The 19,288-nt window shown below is 41.4% G+C and overlaps 1 protein-coding gene across 10 annotated transcripts in view; it reads left to right on the forward strand.

Moving 5' to 3' along the window:
* The window catches only part of tns1a (tensin 1a), a 72,606-nt gene that overhangs the window by 12,033 nt on the left and 41,285 nt on the right, over positions 1-19,288 (forward strand). For 5 of the 10 annotated variants that reach the window (XM_026361612.1, XM_026361610.1, XM_026361608.1 and 2 more), the window contains exons 2-3: positions 4,144-4,258; positions 7,067-7,104. In XM_026361612.1, the coding sequence (XP_026217397.1) occupies positions 4,144-4,258; positions 7,067-7,104 (153 nt within the window). Of the gene's footprint in view, positions 1-4,143; positions 4,259-7,066; positions 7,105-14,004; positions 14,192-14,219; positions 14,426-19,288 lie in introns of those variants that run through there. The other 5 variants (XM_026361614.1, XM_026361615.1, XM_026361613.1 and 2 more) reach the window with 4 other exon arrangements.

A 19,288-nucleotide genomic window follows, 5' to 3' on the forward strand; every position in this document is an offset into this window, starting at 1 on the left:
CTACTGATATCTGAAATAATATCTGCTCAACATGACGAGCTGTTCATAGTGCCAGATAAGCCAGCAGTAGTGCACATTCGGTCTTATTTGTATTTTAGTCATCTGTGTTCATGTGTTGTTGGTGAACAGAAGGACAGAGCAGTGACTTTCAGAGCACCGTCCTCCCCCCCCACCCCCTTTCCTTTCACTTGCTGCTCCACATCTTGGCTCTAAGTGGGGTCGCGGTCGAGGTAGCGCAGTGATGCTTTTCATTAGCTAAGTGCAACTGAGAGAGAAGAGCACATAGTCTTGATTTACTGGGCCTGCTGTCTGTAAGCCTGGACACACACACACACACACACCTACTCTGCTCTTTCTCCATCCTTGGCTCTTAGATTGTACACTCTACCCCTCCATCTACATCCATTTCTTTTCCCCTCCCTAGCTGTCTTTCACTTTTCTGTGTGTCTACATAACTCTTCTTTTCATTTCTGTCACTCCTGGAGTCTGAAGAGGCCTTGGCTTGTTGAGTTTCTCCTCTGTAGTGATTGGTTCTGCGCTTGGCTTCATTCAGATGTTCAACACATATGTTAAGTCAGAAAACATAGCTTCCATTAAAAAAAAATCACAACACATGCAGATTACACTGTGGGAATTTGCTGATTTTCAATGTCTTCTGTGATATATATGATGATTGAGAAAAGGGTTTCAGAACATGCAGAATGCTTATTTTGTCGGTGTAAACCTGTTACTGTAGTGGACAACACATGTGAAACATGGCACATTTGTGGATGCCGAATGTTTTTTTTCTTGGCATGAACATAAGGAGGCAAATTTCATAGCAAATAATAAAATCAGTCATGGATAGTTAAACTGATGGTCGTCATTAGTGACTTAGCTTTCTGATTACTTGCTTAATTGTGAGCTTTCCTAACATTTTTACTCCCTGAAAAAAATAATGAGGGTCATTTCCATTGTAGACGTATGATCTTTCACTTTCCCGTTTCCATTTAAGCCTCTTTTCCCTCTTTCTTTGAAAAAAAATTGTAATCCCAGATGCTACCTGGCGTCCAGCCAGGAACCATTTGCACTCCTGTTGTGGTGATTCTCACTGTGGGCCTATGTGCCAGCATGTGCATGCATGTTTGTGTGTCTGTGCACAAAGTACAAATGTTTTTGCTCTGCTTTTTCTACCCCCTACCCCATCCATCATTGTCTGTGACAGCACATGTTGACCCCGGTTGCCGTGTCAGCCAGGTAACCATGGCACCTGCCTGTGACACAGTTGGCTACGTCTGATTGGTTTAGCTGGCAGCTTTCTGCCAGGTCATCTTTAACATCAGCGCTGAAGAGTTGCACAAAGATGTTTCAGTGGCTGTTTATAAATCCAGGCAGGCCGACATTCAGGGAATTTGCATCTTTTTTAGTGATTTAGATTCAGTCTGAGGATCTTTTTCTTTTTAGTAATTAAATATTGTTCAATATTTGGACTTCATTTCGAATGGTTTATCCTTTTTTTGTTTTTCTCGTGCACCATCTTGCATTGTCCTTTTTTAATTTGTCCTCCTTTTACATTCGATCAAACTGTGCAGAAAAAATGTTTGCAGTCTGCCTCTGTTTAAACCTGACCTGTTGTTCAATACATCAACAAACCCATGGAAGAAAAAGGTCATTAATGAGATGGATGGTGGAGTGGTAGTTAATGAAGGTTTTTTACAGGAATGATCAGCATGCCTGTAGCATATTGTTTGTTTGAAACTACCTGTTGTAATATGCTGTATCTGGCTCTGTGCAGCCAAGGTCAGACATGATTCCTCTCAGGAGCTTATAGCGAGTGTGTCACATTGTGACAAAAGCCATTAAGATTTGGGGAGATAAGGGAGTGAAAATGCTGAGAAATACACTTTTAAAAGCTTTGAGCCAAAGTGACTGCGGCACATGGAGGGAAGAAAATAGGCCGGGGAGCTTGAGAAAGGGACGGGAAAATTAGCTCAAAGACAGGGAAGCAAAGGATTACACAACTTAGTCTTGCTTTCATCAGGAAGCTGCAGCACACTTTGTAATTTGAGTAGTTCCAGTTGTAGTAGAAGTGACTTAAATTCGTAGAGGTAAAGGAAATGAAGGTAGTAATGTAGGAGAAGACACAGTGAAGTGATATTAGCTATCAAATTACTGGATACCAGTGGTGAACGGGCTGTGGTTATTAGTTGAGTTCAGACACTGAATCCCTGTTTTTCTTGGGTGAATTAATAGACGTGTTGTTTTGTGTTTATTTAAGTGATTTGCTTCTGTTTGTAGTTGTCTGATAGACCTTCATATTGGAAACATTAAGAGTCACGTTTGATCTGGACTGGTGGTTTCTCAAGCCCCGAGACCCTGGGCTTGTGCCAACCAGGCCTGTTGATTAATCCATGCATGCCAGTGGTTAGGCCAGATCCTTGCATGGAAGAGTCACCACCACCTGTGTATGTGAGTGAGTAAATTAGAAAAGTCTTGTAATGGGCTTTGAATAAATGCAGTTCATTTATCACTAGATGAATTCTTCTGTAGGAGCCGAACCTTTAGCCAAAGCAATCTTCTGTTTTTGCAGAAGATTGTTAACTTACGGTTAATTATTCCCATGATGACTTCATTCTTTCTTTCAAGGTGAAAGCTGGAACAGGCTGTTTGTAAAATACTGTTTTAAATCAAGAGCACCGAGATTTACCATTCAACAGAGCCCAACCCAGACTGACCCAGCTGCACAAATACACAAAGGAAATGACATCGTCATTATGACTCACTGAGGAGGGTGTTCAGACAGAGGGATGGAGGGAAAGAGAGTGCGGGGGGATCCAGGAGTGCTTGTTCTCCTTGGCTTGACTTCGAGTGGTGAGATGAGAAGCTGTCAGACAAAGAAATGGAAGTGGAACTTAAATGGGTTGCGTGTTCTTGGTGTCTCGTTTAGCAATTTGACCTTCAGATAGACAAAACAGTGACAAACGTACAAACACAGGGCTGAAATTTATGATGCTCCCAAGCATTTAGCTTCTGTGGAAGTAAGACACCTTCAAAGGGAATGCCAGTGACGCAGTTCGAATGTTCTTTGCTGCATTTATGTGCTTCAGGTTAAACTAATCAAATCCATAATGAGTAATGTTCAGCTGTTTGGAAGGAAAAGCACATTTTATCAGTGATTCTTGGAAAATGTTTTACATGTCCCTGCATGTCAAGAATAAATAAAATACTGTAAGACATACAGTTAATTTCCCAAAGGTCTTTTGGGATCTTTGTGCCAACGAGCAAGATGCACACGTCAGCTGCAGCTCCACCTTCACCATCATCTGCACATACAGTATCTTTCAGGACAAAAATCATCTGCACTCTTCTCTTTTTCTTGCTCAGGTTATGGTGCAGTTTCCAGAGCTACTGTGTCCTCAAGCTAAAAATGTTCCAGCACCACCAATCACACACATACAGTGCAGTACACACACACACGCGTGCATACACAAATGTATGCGCACAAGAGGCTATACTATTCCTAGAGTTTTTAAGGCAGTTGGCAGCTGTGAAGATTTTTTTCTGCCCTCCTCTTCATCGTTAATTAGTAATTTAATTAGAGAACTTCAAAGTGAAAACATCCTCTGCTGGTGGGCCGCTTCTGTCAGTGTGTGTGTGTGAGTGTGTGTTGGTGTGTATGCATGTATTTACAAGCAAAACACTAATGTCACCTTTTACATATTAACTATGTCGCCTTATTGTATGTGCTGTGCTCAGAAACCTTCACTATTTTTAATCAATCAATTCATCAATTTATAAGCTGGATGAAAACAGATAAAAATATCTGTAACAGTCTCCCAGAGCACATAGCCATGTCTTTGCTCGGGTTATCCAACAGTATGAACCCTAAGTTATTCACTTTATGATGGTATAAAATGGAGAAAAGGCAAAAATGTGGCAGCCAAAGTGAAAAAAGAGAAAAAGAATAACAAATAACACAGATACAAGAGAACAGGTCAACTGAAACCAAAAACTATCTGAGATCAGCCCCCCCATTGAGCCATAGATGAATACAGTGCATCACTGCTGAATTCCAAATGCGTTTTTATTGGCTGCAGACCTGCTGGCATCAATTCAGCCGACTCCATCTTAATCACTCTGTCTTCCTTCCTCTTCCTCCCTCAGCCCGACGAGCTGGAGGGTGTCCACACACACACCTTCAAGCTAAAGCCATTCAAGAAGGCCAAGAGCTGTGATATATGCAAGCAGGCCATCACTAAGGAGGGTCTCATCTGCAAAGGTGAGTATCTGAGATGTTGAGTTGAACTGAATCTGAGCAGATGGAAGATCAGACTGTGGTTAGGTTCAATTCCTGAGAGAATTAATTTATGAATACTTATGAACATGTGCTGGGGTCTGTCCCGGCAGGCAGTGGGTCAGAAAGGAAGGAAAAACAAATAGACAACGTTAGCTTATGAGAATAAAGGTTTGGTTTGATGTTTTCACCTGACTCCACTCTTTATGCATGAATAGACATGAAACTGATATCTTACAACACAAGATGCTGATCTGAAGATATTTATTGACAATAACATGAACTGTTTTCATAAGATGTTGTTGCTCTAGAACCACAAAGAATCATCAGTTCAGATTACAGACTGCTGCTATTTAGGTTGACATATGTTTGTATTTGACATTTAGTTTTCCACCACTCTCCCCTTGTTTCACTGTTTTTGTTTGCTGTATGCATGTAGATCGGTTTCTTTGCCCTCTTTCTGCCTCACTTTAAGCCCTCGCCTGCTCCTCTTCTTCCACAATCCAGTCACGTGTGTGATTCTAATTTTAGAAGAACTAAAGGTTTTATTGTCACTCCAAGAAACGTCCAGGGGAAATTAACATTGGAGGACTCTTGGGCAGCTTCACATTTTCTCTCGTTCTTTCTTCTCCTTCCTCGATCTCTCCTTCACAACTCCTCTCTCTCTCCCCCTCTCCCTTTTTTCCCTTTTTTGAACTACAAATGCGTTTAACAGGAGCCGAGTTGACAAACACACAGAAGCCTGGCAGTAGGAGAGCGGGCCTGTATAGGGCTTTGGCTGAGGATTTGCTGTTAAAATTAGCATGGCTGCTGCGGCTGCTGCATTAGCCTAGATAAGAGGGAAAACAGGGAAAGAGGGGTGAGTGGTAGGGGGTGGAATGAGTCAGAATAAAGAGAGAGAAATTGGGGTATAGAGGGATTGGAAGCTAGACCTGAAAAACGAATGGCAGAGAGTGAAAAGGGGAGCACAGAAGAATGACTTTTCCCTCCATTCCACTTTAGTTAATGCATTGCCTATGTAAAAATACAGCAGAGTCCTTGCCAAATGGTAACTCAGCCAGCTAAATGCATCAAACTGCCTCCTAAAGTCTTACAGTAATAATATGTGAAAAATGTGTGTGTGTATTTTGCTACGATTGCATGTTCTCATGCAAAACATCTGCACACATGCTCGTCTGAGCATCCATCCTGTGCCTGTCTCCAGGAAGTGTTGCCATGTTGCTAGAGGGCTTCTTGCCAAGAGATAAGATGTGACAACAAGACCACGTGCTGCGCACTCTTCCAGATGTGCTTATACATGTGCCACCTGAGTGAGACTGTTACCTGCACATTCTTCTGACTGCTCTTAATGCCCTCAGCCTCTTAAAGGAATATTTGGACATTTTGGGAAATAAAGTTGCTCACATTAGGTTATGTCCCAGAGTATTTGTTACCAGGTAAACATCATGCACGCGGCAGCCATAATATTTCCGGCTGCAAAAAACAACAGACAATAAAGAAGCTGCTGGTAAATAGTTTGAATTTCAAAATAAATGTTACGGTATTGTATATAATCACAGAGAGAAACTGTTCAAATTGACGTCTTTTAATTAAAATTATGTCTCACATTAGCTACAATTAGCACAATGTGTCTTATTAAAGGCTTTGTTGGTTACCGCAAAGCATCGGTGTTGTTGTTTCTGGTTTATTTACTTGGTCCTGTTTCCTCTGCCCTTTTTCTGAGATGAAGCGGCGTGAGGAGAGACTTGAACCTCCTGTGTATAAGTGGGGCTCATTAACAGTGCATAAAACCACATGATGATAACGATTCCCTCTGGTGTCTGCATGCATTAGCTCCACGTTTTCAGGATACAGAGAAAAGGGACTGGTTATTCCTTGAATATCAGGCAATAAAATAATCCTTATGATAGTAACACGTAAAAACTAAACACAGTGTTCTGTCTCTGTCCAACAATGGCCTTCTCACATGACCTGGTGACAACTGAACAAACTCTGCACTATAATGATCCTGTTGATGCTTGTGACTAAGGTCAGAGTCCAACACAATAAGCAGGTCATTTATTTATCTCCATAACACACATTTACCTTAATTAACCTTAATTTTTCATATTGTTTTCGTCCTCTTTAAGACCATCCAGAGCAGACCTTTACCCCTCTATCTACCCAGCCCCCCACACTACATTACTTCTGTCTCTTTCACTTGCTCTGCACACAAATCAAAAGCACATTTACACACACACACACACACACACACACACACACACACACACACACACACACACACACACACACGCACCACCAGGGACCACCTAGGCTGACAGTGAGGCAGCAGGTGTGGTGCATCAAGGTTGATACCTGCTATGACAACAAAACATGACTGTGTCATGGCTGGAGGTCGACAAGCTGTCTCCCTGAATGTTTGGATGTTTGCTGCATGTGGCCACTTGGGGGCAGCACCACAGCACGTGTGAGTCAGAATTAAAGGTTGAAGCTTGCGACAGGTCCAAAAAAAGAAAAACTCTTAGAGTAGAGTCAAAGAGTAAAAAGGCAAAAAACAACTGTTCTGTTCTCTGCAGTTCAGATGTGAGAGTTATTTTCTGAAACATCAGGACTTCATCTTTCCATAAAGGTGTTTGTTTGGGTTGTTTGTTTTTTTCTGACCACTTCATTTGTTTACTGTTTACTTATTTACTACTCATATGCAAATTGTGCAGATTGCATTAAGTTTTCTACTGTTCAATGACATTTTTTAAATCTTGTATGTTTTAATAAGCTGTATCTGTCTTCTTTCAGCCTGCCGGTTGTCCTGCCATAAAAAATGTGAAGTGAAGGTAGGACACTTAACATCTTTGACTGCTTACTATAAGTGTATGTTTGTTTATTATCAATACTTATAAAATATTTGTGCAATGCAGACAGATTTGCCGATATTTGTGCACGTGCAGTACAGTAGATGTATCTTGTATATGTATCTTTGGTTGGAATTTGGTGCATTGTCTGTTTATCATTACATAGAATTAATTCATTATTTAATTGAGGGCATTTGCTCAGTGTGGCTGCAGATGGTTGCTGGTTGTTCTTTGAAGAATTCTTTACTCTGGCATGTTTCATCACCAAATTTATTATTGCTATTTGCTCTTATTAACAATCATAAGAAACAAGATGTTGCTTTTTGGGGCTCTGTGCAGAGCATACAGTAGTTTTAGCTGTGTGTCGTGGGTAAAATCCTGTTATCTAGTATAACAGACTAGAGGCAGTGTTTAGAATCTCAAAAACCATTATTCCTGAATCATCTGTCCCTCCTGGATCTTGATGAGACAGCCTCTGTTTTTTTCAGAAACTTCTCAAATTTGACAAGTGTGCAGAATTTGACCTGACCTTACAAAGTTCATGCTGTTTGCCGACAGCAATGGTTACGCAATGCATACAGTTTTTTTTTTTTTTTAAAGTCACCAGGGCCATCATTCATACGATCACCTGCAGGATGTTTAAAAAGAAAATCCTGAAGGCAGAATTATGTGACCTCTTTATGAGAGGAAGTGAAACCGCTTCTCGCATCATATCGCATATTCCACATTTCCACCTCTTCACAGTCACAGTCACCACATTCAATCCCAGTCGGCAGTGGAAAAGGGAAAAATGCACTGAGAGAGCAAATGAAAAGGAAGGAACGGAGGAATGAATGACGAGGGGAAGGGAGGGAAAGGGCGGAGGGGAAGAGCGTAACAAGACTATTCTTAGTGGTTTTAGTTATGACTGGTGGGGAGAAATGTTGAAATATTCTGCTTCTCCTTTCCTCCCCTCTCCTCCTCTTTGCCCCGATTCTTACCTCCTCTTTTTCCCCCAAAACATCCTCAAAGCCACCCCTCAACCCAAATATTACTATAGGAACAAAAGCTGTGTGTTCTCAAAACATCCGAAGCAAAATCTGCGAAATACCTCTAAAACCCGGCAAAACCATTTGTGGTGGCAATTGGGGGAATAATCAGGATAGCCAGAGCCATGAGTGATTCATTCTGGTGGTGACAGACATTGGACAGGAAATGTTTTTCAAAGAAGGAGGACTAAGAGAGTGTGTGTGTGTCTGGACTGAGGGAAATTGTAACTTTGCTTCAAAATCACAGCATTGGCATCGATTTTCCCGTCCTTATTTGCTGATGTTCTAATCTCTAAATTGGTTTACTTGGGACTAAATATTTATGTTGGCTTTATCCCGCGATATGACCCTGGAATAAAAATAAACAGGACACAGTATGGCAGTGGCGTACTCATTGTCCCAGGCCATAAAAGTGCGGAAAAGTAAAGTCTTTGTGTCAATACGAGTGTAGCTTTAGTCAGACGGCGATGCTTTCTTCAGCTGACTCTGGGCTGACCTTGAACCGTAAATTTGTCATGAAGCACAATGAAGGCTGTTGCCAGCGGTTTGGAGTTCAGCAGACGTGAAGATAACTGCAGCACTGCACCGATTTCATTTGATGTGTGTATTATTTCAATCTGCCACAACTTTCCTTTTTATGCTGTACAGTAAAAGACAGTTGTGTGACTTCTTTAATAGTTGTGTTATTAGGTTTTATGCAGCGTCTCAGTGTTTTATGGCTTTTTAATAGGGCCAATTTAGACTTTAATGAGTGTCTGATGCAGGTAAATGTTTTAAACATATGATGTGAGATTATGTTTACATTCTTATTTGCATTTTATGCCAAGTGTCTGCGCTATAATGAATTTAATTCATCTGAATTATTTGTTTAATCAATTATGTTTCATATAATAGAGTCATTTTACTGCAATTCAGGGTGCACGAATGTAATAAAGTGTTTCATGTGAGTGGAAATATGCACATTTCTAAAGCAGGAATAGATTATTATAGTCAATCTACTTTAACAGCAATAAATCTTTACCTTTAAACTCCATAAAAAAGCCCTGTAATCTTGTTTTCAGTGAAACGATTAGTCATACTGTGTGTTTCCTTCTGTCTGCCTCACTCTGCTGAACATTGAAAATCTCTGGCCACATGCATTCACTTTTACAGCTTATGAAATTTTCTTTGAGAGCATCCAAAAGACAGTTGTCCAGTAATGTGCCTTGATGAAGAATGGTTAATTGTTTCTGGCTACCTTCCATTTTCCATTTTCCTCTAACCGCAGGTATCTCTGTGTGAGCAACTGTTGTTTGAGCCCAGTGGACACTATAAGTAGCTCTGCAATGGATGAGTTCTTTTCCCGCGGTCTATACGAAGCGGACTTTGGTGACGTCAGCTTGTTCTGCATGTCTATGCTGCAGTGAAGGTTTGGATACCGTCTGGAATCTGGTTGGACAGCCAGGCTGGGAGTTAGACGGTGGTTTAGTGTGTTGCGTCCTCTTACTTTACACCCAAGCTGTGAATTCCTAGAGGCGTTCTCAGTCATACTTTGACATTTTGATTTTATAAGTCGACCAATGTGTGTCAATCAGTATGGGTACGTGTTTCCTGCTGTTTTCGCTCAGTCATCTTATGATGACAGATAGATCCACACACTCCACTGCCTTGATTCAGGGTTCAATTTCACCCCAATGCAACTAAACGAATCCACCCAACAGAATACCATCGCCATCAGTATCCATGTGTGTTTTCTTGTGTCGACTAGCTATCACAGACTCTGTAAACTCTCTGTTCTCGCTCACCCACCATGGAAACAAGCCCTCATTATTCCTTTTTCTGATTTATCCCTGCCATGTCTTGGAGGAGCCTCCTGGAATGCCGCTCCAGCGGTTTGTGCTATTCGGGTTGGAATCCACAGGCGAGGTTTGGCAGGGAAAGGTAGAGTCAGAGAGGAATGATGGGAAGGGGTTGGCCATGACGAGAGAGAGTGCAAGAGGTTTGAATATTCCTCACGTAAACAACAGCGCTGGAGAGTGCCCTCGTCTTGTCTTGGCTCTGTTTAATAATACACTGTTTACAAGTTTGTGTTTGCTAAATTTACTGTGGTCCTTGCTGACATGCCATATGTGTTACTGCTGCAATTCTATCTTTCCCACAAGACAAATTTGTTTGGAAAACCTTGGAATACTGATGCAGGAAGAATGCAAGTTAAAATGCGACTGTGTTGTATAAAGTATTTTTTTTTTTCTTATTTTTCTAGTCTTACAAAACAGTCTGCAAGCAACGTTCCTAAAGCTGATTTAAAAAGTACCTGAAGTAGGTGTTGTAAATAGTTTGATTGTAAAACTGCGCTTCTCAACATGGTAACTAGTAAAAGTGACCTTTCTTGACTGATCATAAAGCTGCTGGGAAAGACCAACAACAGCAGGACATTTATTGTGTTGGAGCAAATTTAAAGATAGCACCAAAATCAAGAAGCAAATCTGTTGACAGGGGCTGTAATACTACTGACACACAACATGCAAGACCACAGTCGTCCTGTTATATTAACAACAGCAAAGGTGAGCAGTCAAGGTCTGGTAAGTAGGGCATTGCTGATCTCTAACCCAGATTTGTCTCTGGGTTTTGGGACAAACTGCTACTGTACCACTCTACCACAGCACTCAATGTTTTCAACGCTGAACAGCAGCAGGTTTTTCTTCAGCAGGCCCATTTAAAAATCTCACGCCTTGTTTGCTTATCGCTTCGGTCAACTGGAGCCAAACAAAGTGCTCTCGTAATCAAGCCTTTCCGCTTCCTGCAGTTGGAGATGTTCACAAGTCTTGGAGCAGCAGCAGCGGTGAAACAGGACGAATAGGAAGTGAGTCACTTCTGCAGTCCAAGAATAAAATAACACTGGGTGTGAGATACATTAAAAGCCAAAGGAGCATATTACTGTTGACCCAGGCCATCTGATAGAGAACAGTTTCATCAGCATGTGCAGCAACCAGAGGGAGGTCAGCGCAGTTGTGTAATAAATAAAAAGAAACTCAATAAAAGCCTGTTAACAGTCTTAAGTTTTTAAAGTGCACCTTTGTCTTAAAGCTGTTAAGGTTTTAAAGCAGATTTGGCAAATCCGTCACATGCTGAATCTCTATTCTTAGAAGATCTAATAGTTCCTTTGTCATGGAAAAGAAGATCCAGGGGATATTATAGCTTTGAGGAGACTGAGATGGTCCTGTTTCATCTCCAGTGGCCCAAAATCCCCATCTGTCAGCCTGTGCTCACTCAGCGCTTACATAACACGAGCACTGGTGTGTAAGAAACAGCGAAGCAGTTCAGAGGAAGCGGCGATGCCCTGTCAGACCTTATACTGATATCAGAAACCTCTCAATAGATTTCACTGTTGCAAACTGACTTCAAGCTGAGTTGTTTGTTTATTCCAAACTGAGCCTAACTTGAAATTATTTGGAGGTCAAGTTTTTTTAAAGTGTAGGTTTTAATCCTGGCACCCTAACATTTTCATCCACTTCCTAACATGTGTGGATGTGTGAAAACTGGGAGAGGGCTTTAATTAGGCCTCTGGCAAATGACATGCTCGATAAAATGCAACCCAGAAGCTCTTTAATACTACAAGAGGCATGAGTGCAACTCCTTTTTACCACTTATAGTAAAACTCTCACTATTTATGGCACTCTATTTATACAGAGAGCGTCTTGGCCTGAACTCAATCGAATGACATTTTGAAATCCTTTGCTAAGAGAATAGTTACAGTTGCATCCTTTTTGCTGCCTACGGCAAATTGATTCGATGGACATAGTTTAAAAAAAGCACAGGTCTGAATAATTACTAAATGAAAAAAGTCTGAAATACAGAATCTGCCCCAGATAATAATCAAATGCAAGCAAAACAATGCTTGTGCAGCTTATGTTTGTCCTCGAGTGGCACAACCGAAGCTCAGACTAAAACCTCATTAAACATCTGTGGACAGACGCACAGAAAGACAGCAGGTCACAGAAACTTCCCATCCAATCTGACAGAGCGTGAGAGGATCTATCAGGAAAAAATGGGATAAGCTTCTAAATCCAGGTGTGAGAATCTTGTGGAAACTTACCCAAGAAGATTCAAAGCTGTAATCACTGTGCTGCCATAGAGGCTTCTACAAAGCAGGGAATTAAGGGTCTGAATAATTATGTAAATAAGAGATTTCAGTTTTTCAGTTCATGGATGAATAAATTACAAAAAATGAAAAAAAAAACATATATTAAAATCACTTCCACATGATTTAGGACTGATAAGTGTGATTTCCGCTTCTGAATGAACTTTTTCCTCAGTCATTCCTTTTTAATAGTGTTGTGGAGGCCGGTCGCCTTCTAAGGTTCTCTGTTTTTATCTGCTTTATCTTCCAAAAGGAGAAAGTGCATGGAGCAAGACCAAAAACACAGATAGGTGTACAAAGGAGCAGGGATGAGGAGCATTCAAGAATGTTGGCATGGAAAAGAGAGTAACTATCCAAGCATGAAAGTGAAAAAGGTAGAACAAGAGAGCGAGGCAGCGGGTGAGGGAGGGGAAGAGAGAAAATGAAACACACATACACGTTTGCGAGAGCCAAGCCCCCCCATTCCTCAGCAGCCCTTCACAGAGACGAGTCTGTTTCCCCGGCTCATAGACGTCACATCAAAGAGCCGTCACTGTGCATCTCCATAGCGACGCCCTTCAGCGGTATGGATGCGGCGCAGTAGTCGGGAGACTGCATTGGCAGACAAACGGTACAGGCGGCCAAATAACCGGGTGCTAGCAGATGACTGATGGCCCAATTTAACTCAGCCCTCATCTGGAGGTCAAGAGCTAATTTCACCTGAAGTGCTCGAAATGGGAGCGAGGATGATGGTGAATGTTTTCCTCCCAAGTATTTAAGAAAAAAGGTGTGTTGGGGTGTTATCTGCTGACCTCAGGTTTTTGCCCTGGAGTCAAGTCAACAGGTGAAAGTACAGCTACGTAACTTTGCTCCTAAAAGCTAAAAGTACTGGAGCGATGTGCCTCTTGCTTCTGTGGCGCTGGCAGATATTTCAGTTGTTTTAACCCTAATGGTTAGTTTTAGGTCCCAGACGACCACAGCTCTTGTTAAACATGGTTAACATTGTTTTATTACTTTATTGCTAGCATCATTGGTAGACCTGTCAGAAGTCTGCTATATAAAATGATAGAGTAGTTGTGTTTTACCTCAGAGACACAGCTGTGGTTAAATACAATGAATGAGTACTTTTTATGTATCTTTACATAACATCATTTAATTGGCGTTCACATGAGGTATAACAGAGAATTACCCCCCTCTCGGGTCTACTTGACTGTGAGCACACGCTGTAGGATAACATACTGTACATTTTTTGTCTGTCAAAGACTTTCTGGCAAACAAAAGTCATATTAATCATTCCTATATTAGACAATATAACATATAGAATAATGTGAAATATGTGTTGATTCTTTCCTTAAAATTGCTGAAATAACAATGTTTTGTGGTTATTTATGTGTTGTGTCACCTTCATTAGATGTTCAAGCCCAGTTTGTGGCAAAGAAAACCACTTCAGTACTCGCCTGCATATTTGGGTTTTGACTGGGTCATGAGAGAAGAACAAGTATTCGTTTTTTTTGTTTTTTAGACATTTATGTGTGTCTAAAAAATATCAGTAATATGAACTGATGAAAATGTTTGCCAGTGCAGAAACAAGAACAGAAAAGTGATTCTTTCTCCTTCTCACTCTCTCTGTTAAGCATGTGTCAACAGCTACAGAGACGGTTATGAAGAAAGGAGGGAGGAGAAAGAGAGAGAGAGAGAGAGGAATAGAGCTGGTTAGCAGAGGGAGGGATACAGAGGGATTCAGTTACTGTCTGCCCCTGGATGGCTTATGCGCTCTCGTTTTGGGTACTGGAGTTGTAAGGAGCCCCAAGCCACTTTCTTGGCCTTATATAGCGTGTTTCAAAATTTCTTGGCAGTTGAAAGGAGGAACCAGAGCCAGCAGTATGAAGACTGCATCCTGGTCCAGTACAGAGGCTGCACAGACATCCACGTGAGCGCGCACGTATGCACAGAACCAAGTTCAGTAGCTCTCTGGCGCACGTTTGGGATTACTGCTGTTGTTTTGAATGAGAGTGGTGGAGGAGGAGGAGGAGGAAAGTGTCTGTATTTGGTACTTCGCTCTCTTGCCCTCTTTCTCTCCCGGAGGGGGGTCTGAAGGCAGGGAGAATGCAGAGGTAGAAACTAGGCAGAGGGGGAGAGAAGAGAGAGCGTGAGAAAAAGTGACACCAGCGTGCAGGTAAGAGGAGATTTCCATGTTCAGGTTCATGCAGTAGATCCCAGTGCTAGTTCGTGTTGAGTAAGTTTCATTTGTTTTCAGTTTGTTTGCATTCTTTCTTGGCTTAAAGACGAACCCCAGCTGAATTTTGAGTGCTTTGCAGCTCATAAAAATGCTGTTGTAGGACGAGTGGTGTAGCTACAACAAAGAGCGAGTTTTGGATGTCGGTTCAGATGAAAATGCTTTCCACTGCATGCTTGGGATATAAGCTAGTCTGCCACACACCCATGAGAACGTTGCTGCCAAGGGAACGGGACAGACTGAGTTCGTTTGAGTTGCTTTTTGAGGCTCGGGAGTCTTTCGTGACCCAACGAGTAGTGATTTGTGGCGGCAGAGCCGGAGAAAGACCGGGAGCAACTGGTCAACACAGCAGGCAAACACGTGTTTTCTCTTTCAGTATAACCTGCATGTGCTTTGGGATTACAAGACATAAAATAAAGCAGGAACTAAACACTATGTTTGCAGGAAACGTTTCTATTTTTTTTCTACTTCTCCTGTGAGTTATATTTGCTTTCCTTTCACTTTCTCACATGTTTTCTTTCTGACACCTTCTGAGAAGGATGTAGACTGATGACGGCAATCATTCACCTCTGACCTTGAGCTAACACAAGGATGATGGTTAAACATGAACAGTCAAGAGGTCGCAAGGCTTGTGTGTCCTGTTTCCCACTAAGGAGTCTAAACAACAGAAAGGAATGCAGGTTTTATTGTTGTACCAATTGCAAACAACTTATTTTATTCTGGCACATTTTTATAGGACAGTCTTTTATTTCATTTGAGGACATTACATCACCTTGAACCTAATGCTCTTGCCCTGGCATCACACATTTTAAAATGGTCAAAAGTCTCAAGGGAAATACTTTCTCTAACTTTCTCCACTTTGACCAGAAGTCACACTTTCAAACTAACAAAAGAGTCCTAACCCACGTCTCACTTGTACCTCATCACATGAAGATGTTCTCCGAGAGTCATGCTTATGGAACGGCTGCTTTCCCTGTAGGTCTGCCACTGTCAAAACTGCCATTTGTCTCTTCCATCTAACTCATCTAACTCCCACAATTTAATAACATACCTAGTCTCCCTCAGGGCAGTTAATCTTTTGACATATCAGAGAGTTGAAACCTTGACAGCACTGAAAGAAATTTTAGGGAAAAAATATTATAAATCACAAAGGAATCATCTCAAAAAGCTTAACGTAGATAACTTTAAACTTCAAGCACCACATAGCACATATTTGTGCAGATATGACTTTATGCAAAGAGCAAGACAAGCTGTGAAAACTACAAGATCCTCCAGCTGAGTCAGCTCTAAAGTATGTGCCGGAAAGTTTTAAATTATAAAAGCGGTAGTTAGCAGAAAGGATGGCATTTAACATGTAACCAAACAAGATGCCAAGGATGAATTAGTAGACAATGGGCCTACCCACCAATTTAGTTCTGTCAATAAGGACAGGCTGAAGAAAAATAATACACAAATTTAGATTAAAACAAATGTTTAATAAAAGCTAACAAAACCAATCTGTTTTCAGATTTACACTTCCAAGAAAACTGCATGCATAAGCATGAGTTAGGCTTTCACAGACATAATTGCAGCAAAAGAGCTTCCATGAATCATTTTGTACATCTTGTGTTTTAGGAAGCCTACATTTTATTGCACTTTTGTGTGTGTACACCATTGATTTTGGCTTGGCGTTGTTTCTTTATTCTCACTTCACTGTGCTATTAGTGGTGAAATGAGAGAAAGCATCCTGCAGTCACCCCTAATTAAACAGGAAATTATAAACCCATCGCCAACATCCAACACTGGCTTCATCCAGTAATGATAAAAAACACGCTTGTTTTCAACTTCCATAGAAGCCCAGCCTTTCAAGTGCTATGAAATTGCAAACATTTTAATTGCAAGTTGTTTCCCGCTAGTGGAAACCAAAGATCTTGCAAATCAGGTGAGTTTTGGTTTTAAATCTGTGCCAAATGTTAAACCTTTCCCATCATTGAATGACCTAACATTTATGATACGCGGTCATACCCCTCTTGAATAAAACTACAAGTGGGCTTTTCAGAATTGGAGGTTTTCAACCTGTATCCAAAGTGAGCCACAATTGCACATCTGATATTCATCATTTCCTTGTTTAATGGGGTATTTTGTCGTCTGTAGCACACAGTGATTTGGTTGTAACTCCACAAGGGGTGAAGCAGCCAAGCCAGAGCCCGCTTACCACTTGCTGTGGCTTGACCATGATCAAATAACTGCTTCTTCAGTGATCCATGGTCCCTGGCCGCTTGCGCGTCCACTTGAAGTTCCTTTGAGCCTCAAACCCAACATTGCCGTGTTGGTTTTGAGGTGAAATAATGTTGGTGCCTTTGTTGGATGCAAATATGAGCTCACTGGCAATAAAAATATTTGAAATAAGAAGGCAATTTACTGTGATGAATCTCATGTTGTGGTATACTTTGTCTGAACCATTTAGAGTGGAAGTGAACGCTTCTACCCATCGGTCAATTTTTATGCTTATTTATGGTGTGTTAACCATGTGGTAGTGATTTTGTTCTCATGTATAATCCACAAGATTTAGATGGCGAATTTCTCATAACACTAAGAACTTGTTGCTTGGTAGATTTCACGTCACCAAAAAAGCACTCGAGGAGCTTCAAAGGATGCTTCTCATCCCGCCGTGGTCTTGTTTTTTGTTTCATGCTGTGGGACGACCCTGTTTGCGTTGCACTACTGGGTGCTGACGGACACCAGTGGAAACTCTTGGTGGGCGGTACGCTCAACTATACAAAAACAGTTATTTACATCTTCTGTGTATATACCAGCCCTGTTCCGTCCTATTTGGGTGCAACAGCCTTTTAAAAAGCTGTTGGACTGAAAGGCATGTTTCACCGTGTTGTTAACTCAGACCTTCATCAACATGTTTACAGACTGACTGTCTTTTTTAAAAGTTAATCAATCACAAGTCTGAATCATTGCCTCTAGGCGACATTCTGCATAAGTCATTTAATTTGCCATTATTTTACTAGACTGTTTAAATTCTTCATCAGATATTAACCATTGATGGGACCACTCAACACTGCTAACACAGTCTTGGCAGAGACGCACTTCCACCTAGTCAAACATGGCACTTTAAATACTGTGATATTATGTCAAAATGTTAAAGCAGAAAAGGCACATGCTCTTCACCGACACGCTCAAAAGATTTATTTGCCCTCCAAGTAAAACAGAAACCTAGTCGATGTATAAATCCCTCCAAAGGAGCCGTTTGAGCTTCAGTCCTTATTTGGACCCCGTTTGGAAAGTGAAGAATTTACTTTCTCAGGCAAACTGCCATCAGCGCGGCAGTGGCTGTTGTGTGGGCAGGAGGAGTGCTTGAGGAATTTTCAGTGTGGTTCGACCAATGGCAGGCTTATTTATTGGAGCCAGTAAGATGATTTATGCACAGTGCCAAACACATGCTTTGTCCCATCAGCTAGTCTGAGGTAGATGAACTAAGATCAGAGTGATTATTGCTGAGGTAAAAGGGTAAAAGGGCAAAGGGAAACATTGCAGTTATGGAATGGCAAGGATCCAAAAGTAAAGAAAATTCAACTGCTCATACTAGATTTTTAAAATAGTTGATCAAAAATATATTTAATCTACAGTAATAGGAGAATTGATATCTCTGTTTTACATCAGAAAGCACACATCTAAAACAGTAAGTGCCCTGAAAACGAGCTGCTTGTTTGACAAAGTGCAAACAAAGAATGCAAAGCTGGCCGTATTCTTCCTTGGTTATCAGAAGATGCTTGTTCCAGCCTGTTTGAAGTGTTTCAAGCTGAAGGGAAAAGTTCATCACTGTCCTGGCTGAGCAATTATTTAACTTAGTGGACCAGGCTCGAGAGTCGTGCTGCACTCTTCATTTCCATATAAACCCACTCGAGTACATGAGCAGAAACTTTGCTGTAGTCATTAAAGCTCCCGCTGATCCACACTCTCAGTGTGAGGAGAAGGGATAGCAAATAAGAGGAGGGCGGCTCCGTGAAACTGTCAAGACTCATCGGAGATATTTGACCTTTGGTGCAGGTAATTCAACAATGTCAAGCCTCAGCTCACCTCCATTTGCCCCCTAATGAGGCCTCTCGGCTGGGTCAAGATTGCAGATGCCCCCCCGGTGGTTCGCTTGGCTCCTTGTTCTAGTTCAGTGGCTTTTCAGACACCCCTCGTGACTCAATGAGATTATAAGGTCCCTGTTTTAAAAGCCTTAAACAACTATGAGTCGTTTTTCTCATAGCTGAGTTTTTTTTTTTTTCAGTTTGTTAGTGAGTGAGTGGGGAAATTTAGAGGTAAAATAAAGGAAGCTCGACAAAATGTTGTCAACATTAATCTTTTATTAGTTAGCTGTCCCTAAAAACTGAAGGATCGAGGTCATCTGAACTGGATCGTTAACAGTTTTTGAGGTGGTAGCCTACAGATGGTGGTCCAACACTGTCTGTGGACGTTTAGGTGTTAGTGTACTGAAGCATGTGGCAGGACCTCTCAGAGATACTTACTCTTTTATCCGTCTGAGCTGGTAAAAACCACATGAACCTTGTGTTAGTCTGGCTTCCAGCTGCACTCACCATATATGGATGAGGTCGGAGTAGCTGTTGTTCTCTCGCTTTGTTGCACAGTGATGCGGTGAGGATTTTAAGTGACGCTGAGACATGGTGTTTGAAGGAATGTAAGATTGTGTGATTATGAAGTCAGTGTCTGTGTTTTCTCTCTGTCTGCTGCTCTGTCTGTCCATTCTCATATCCTCAGCTTCGCTAATGCTGCTATAGAAAAGCAATATTTGTTAGCAATATATTA

This window comes from Anabas testudineus, chromosome 2 (assembly GCF_900324465.2).
Source record: "Anabas testudineus chromosome 2, fAnaTes1.2, whole genome shotgun sequence".
Lineage (NCBI taxonomy): Eukaryota > Metazoa > Chordata > Actinopteri > Anabantiformes > Anabantidae > Anabas > Anabas testudineus.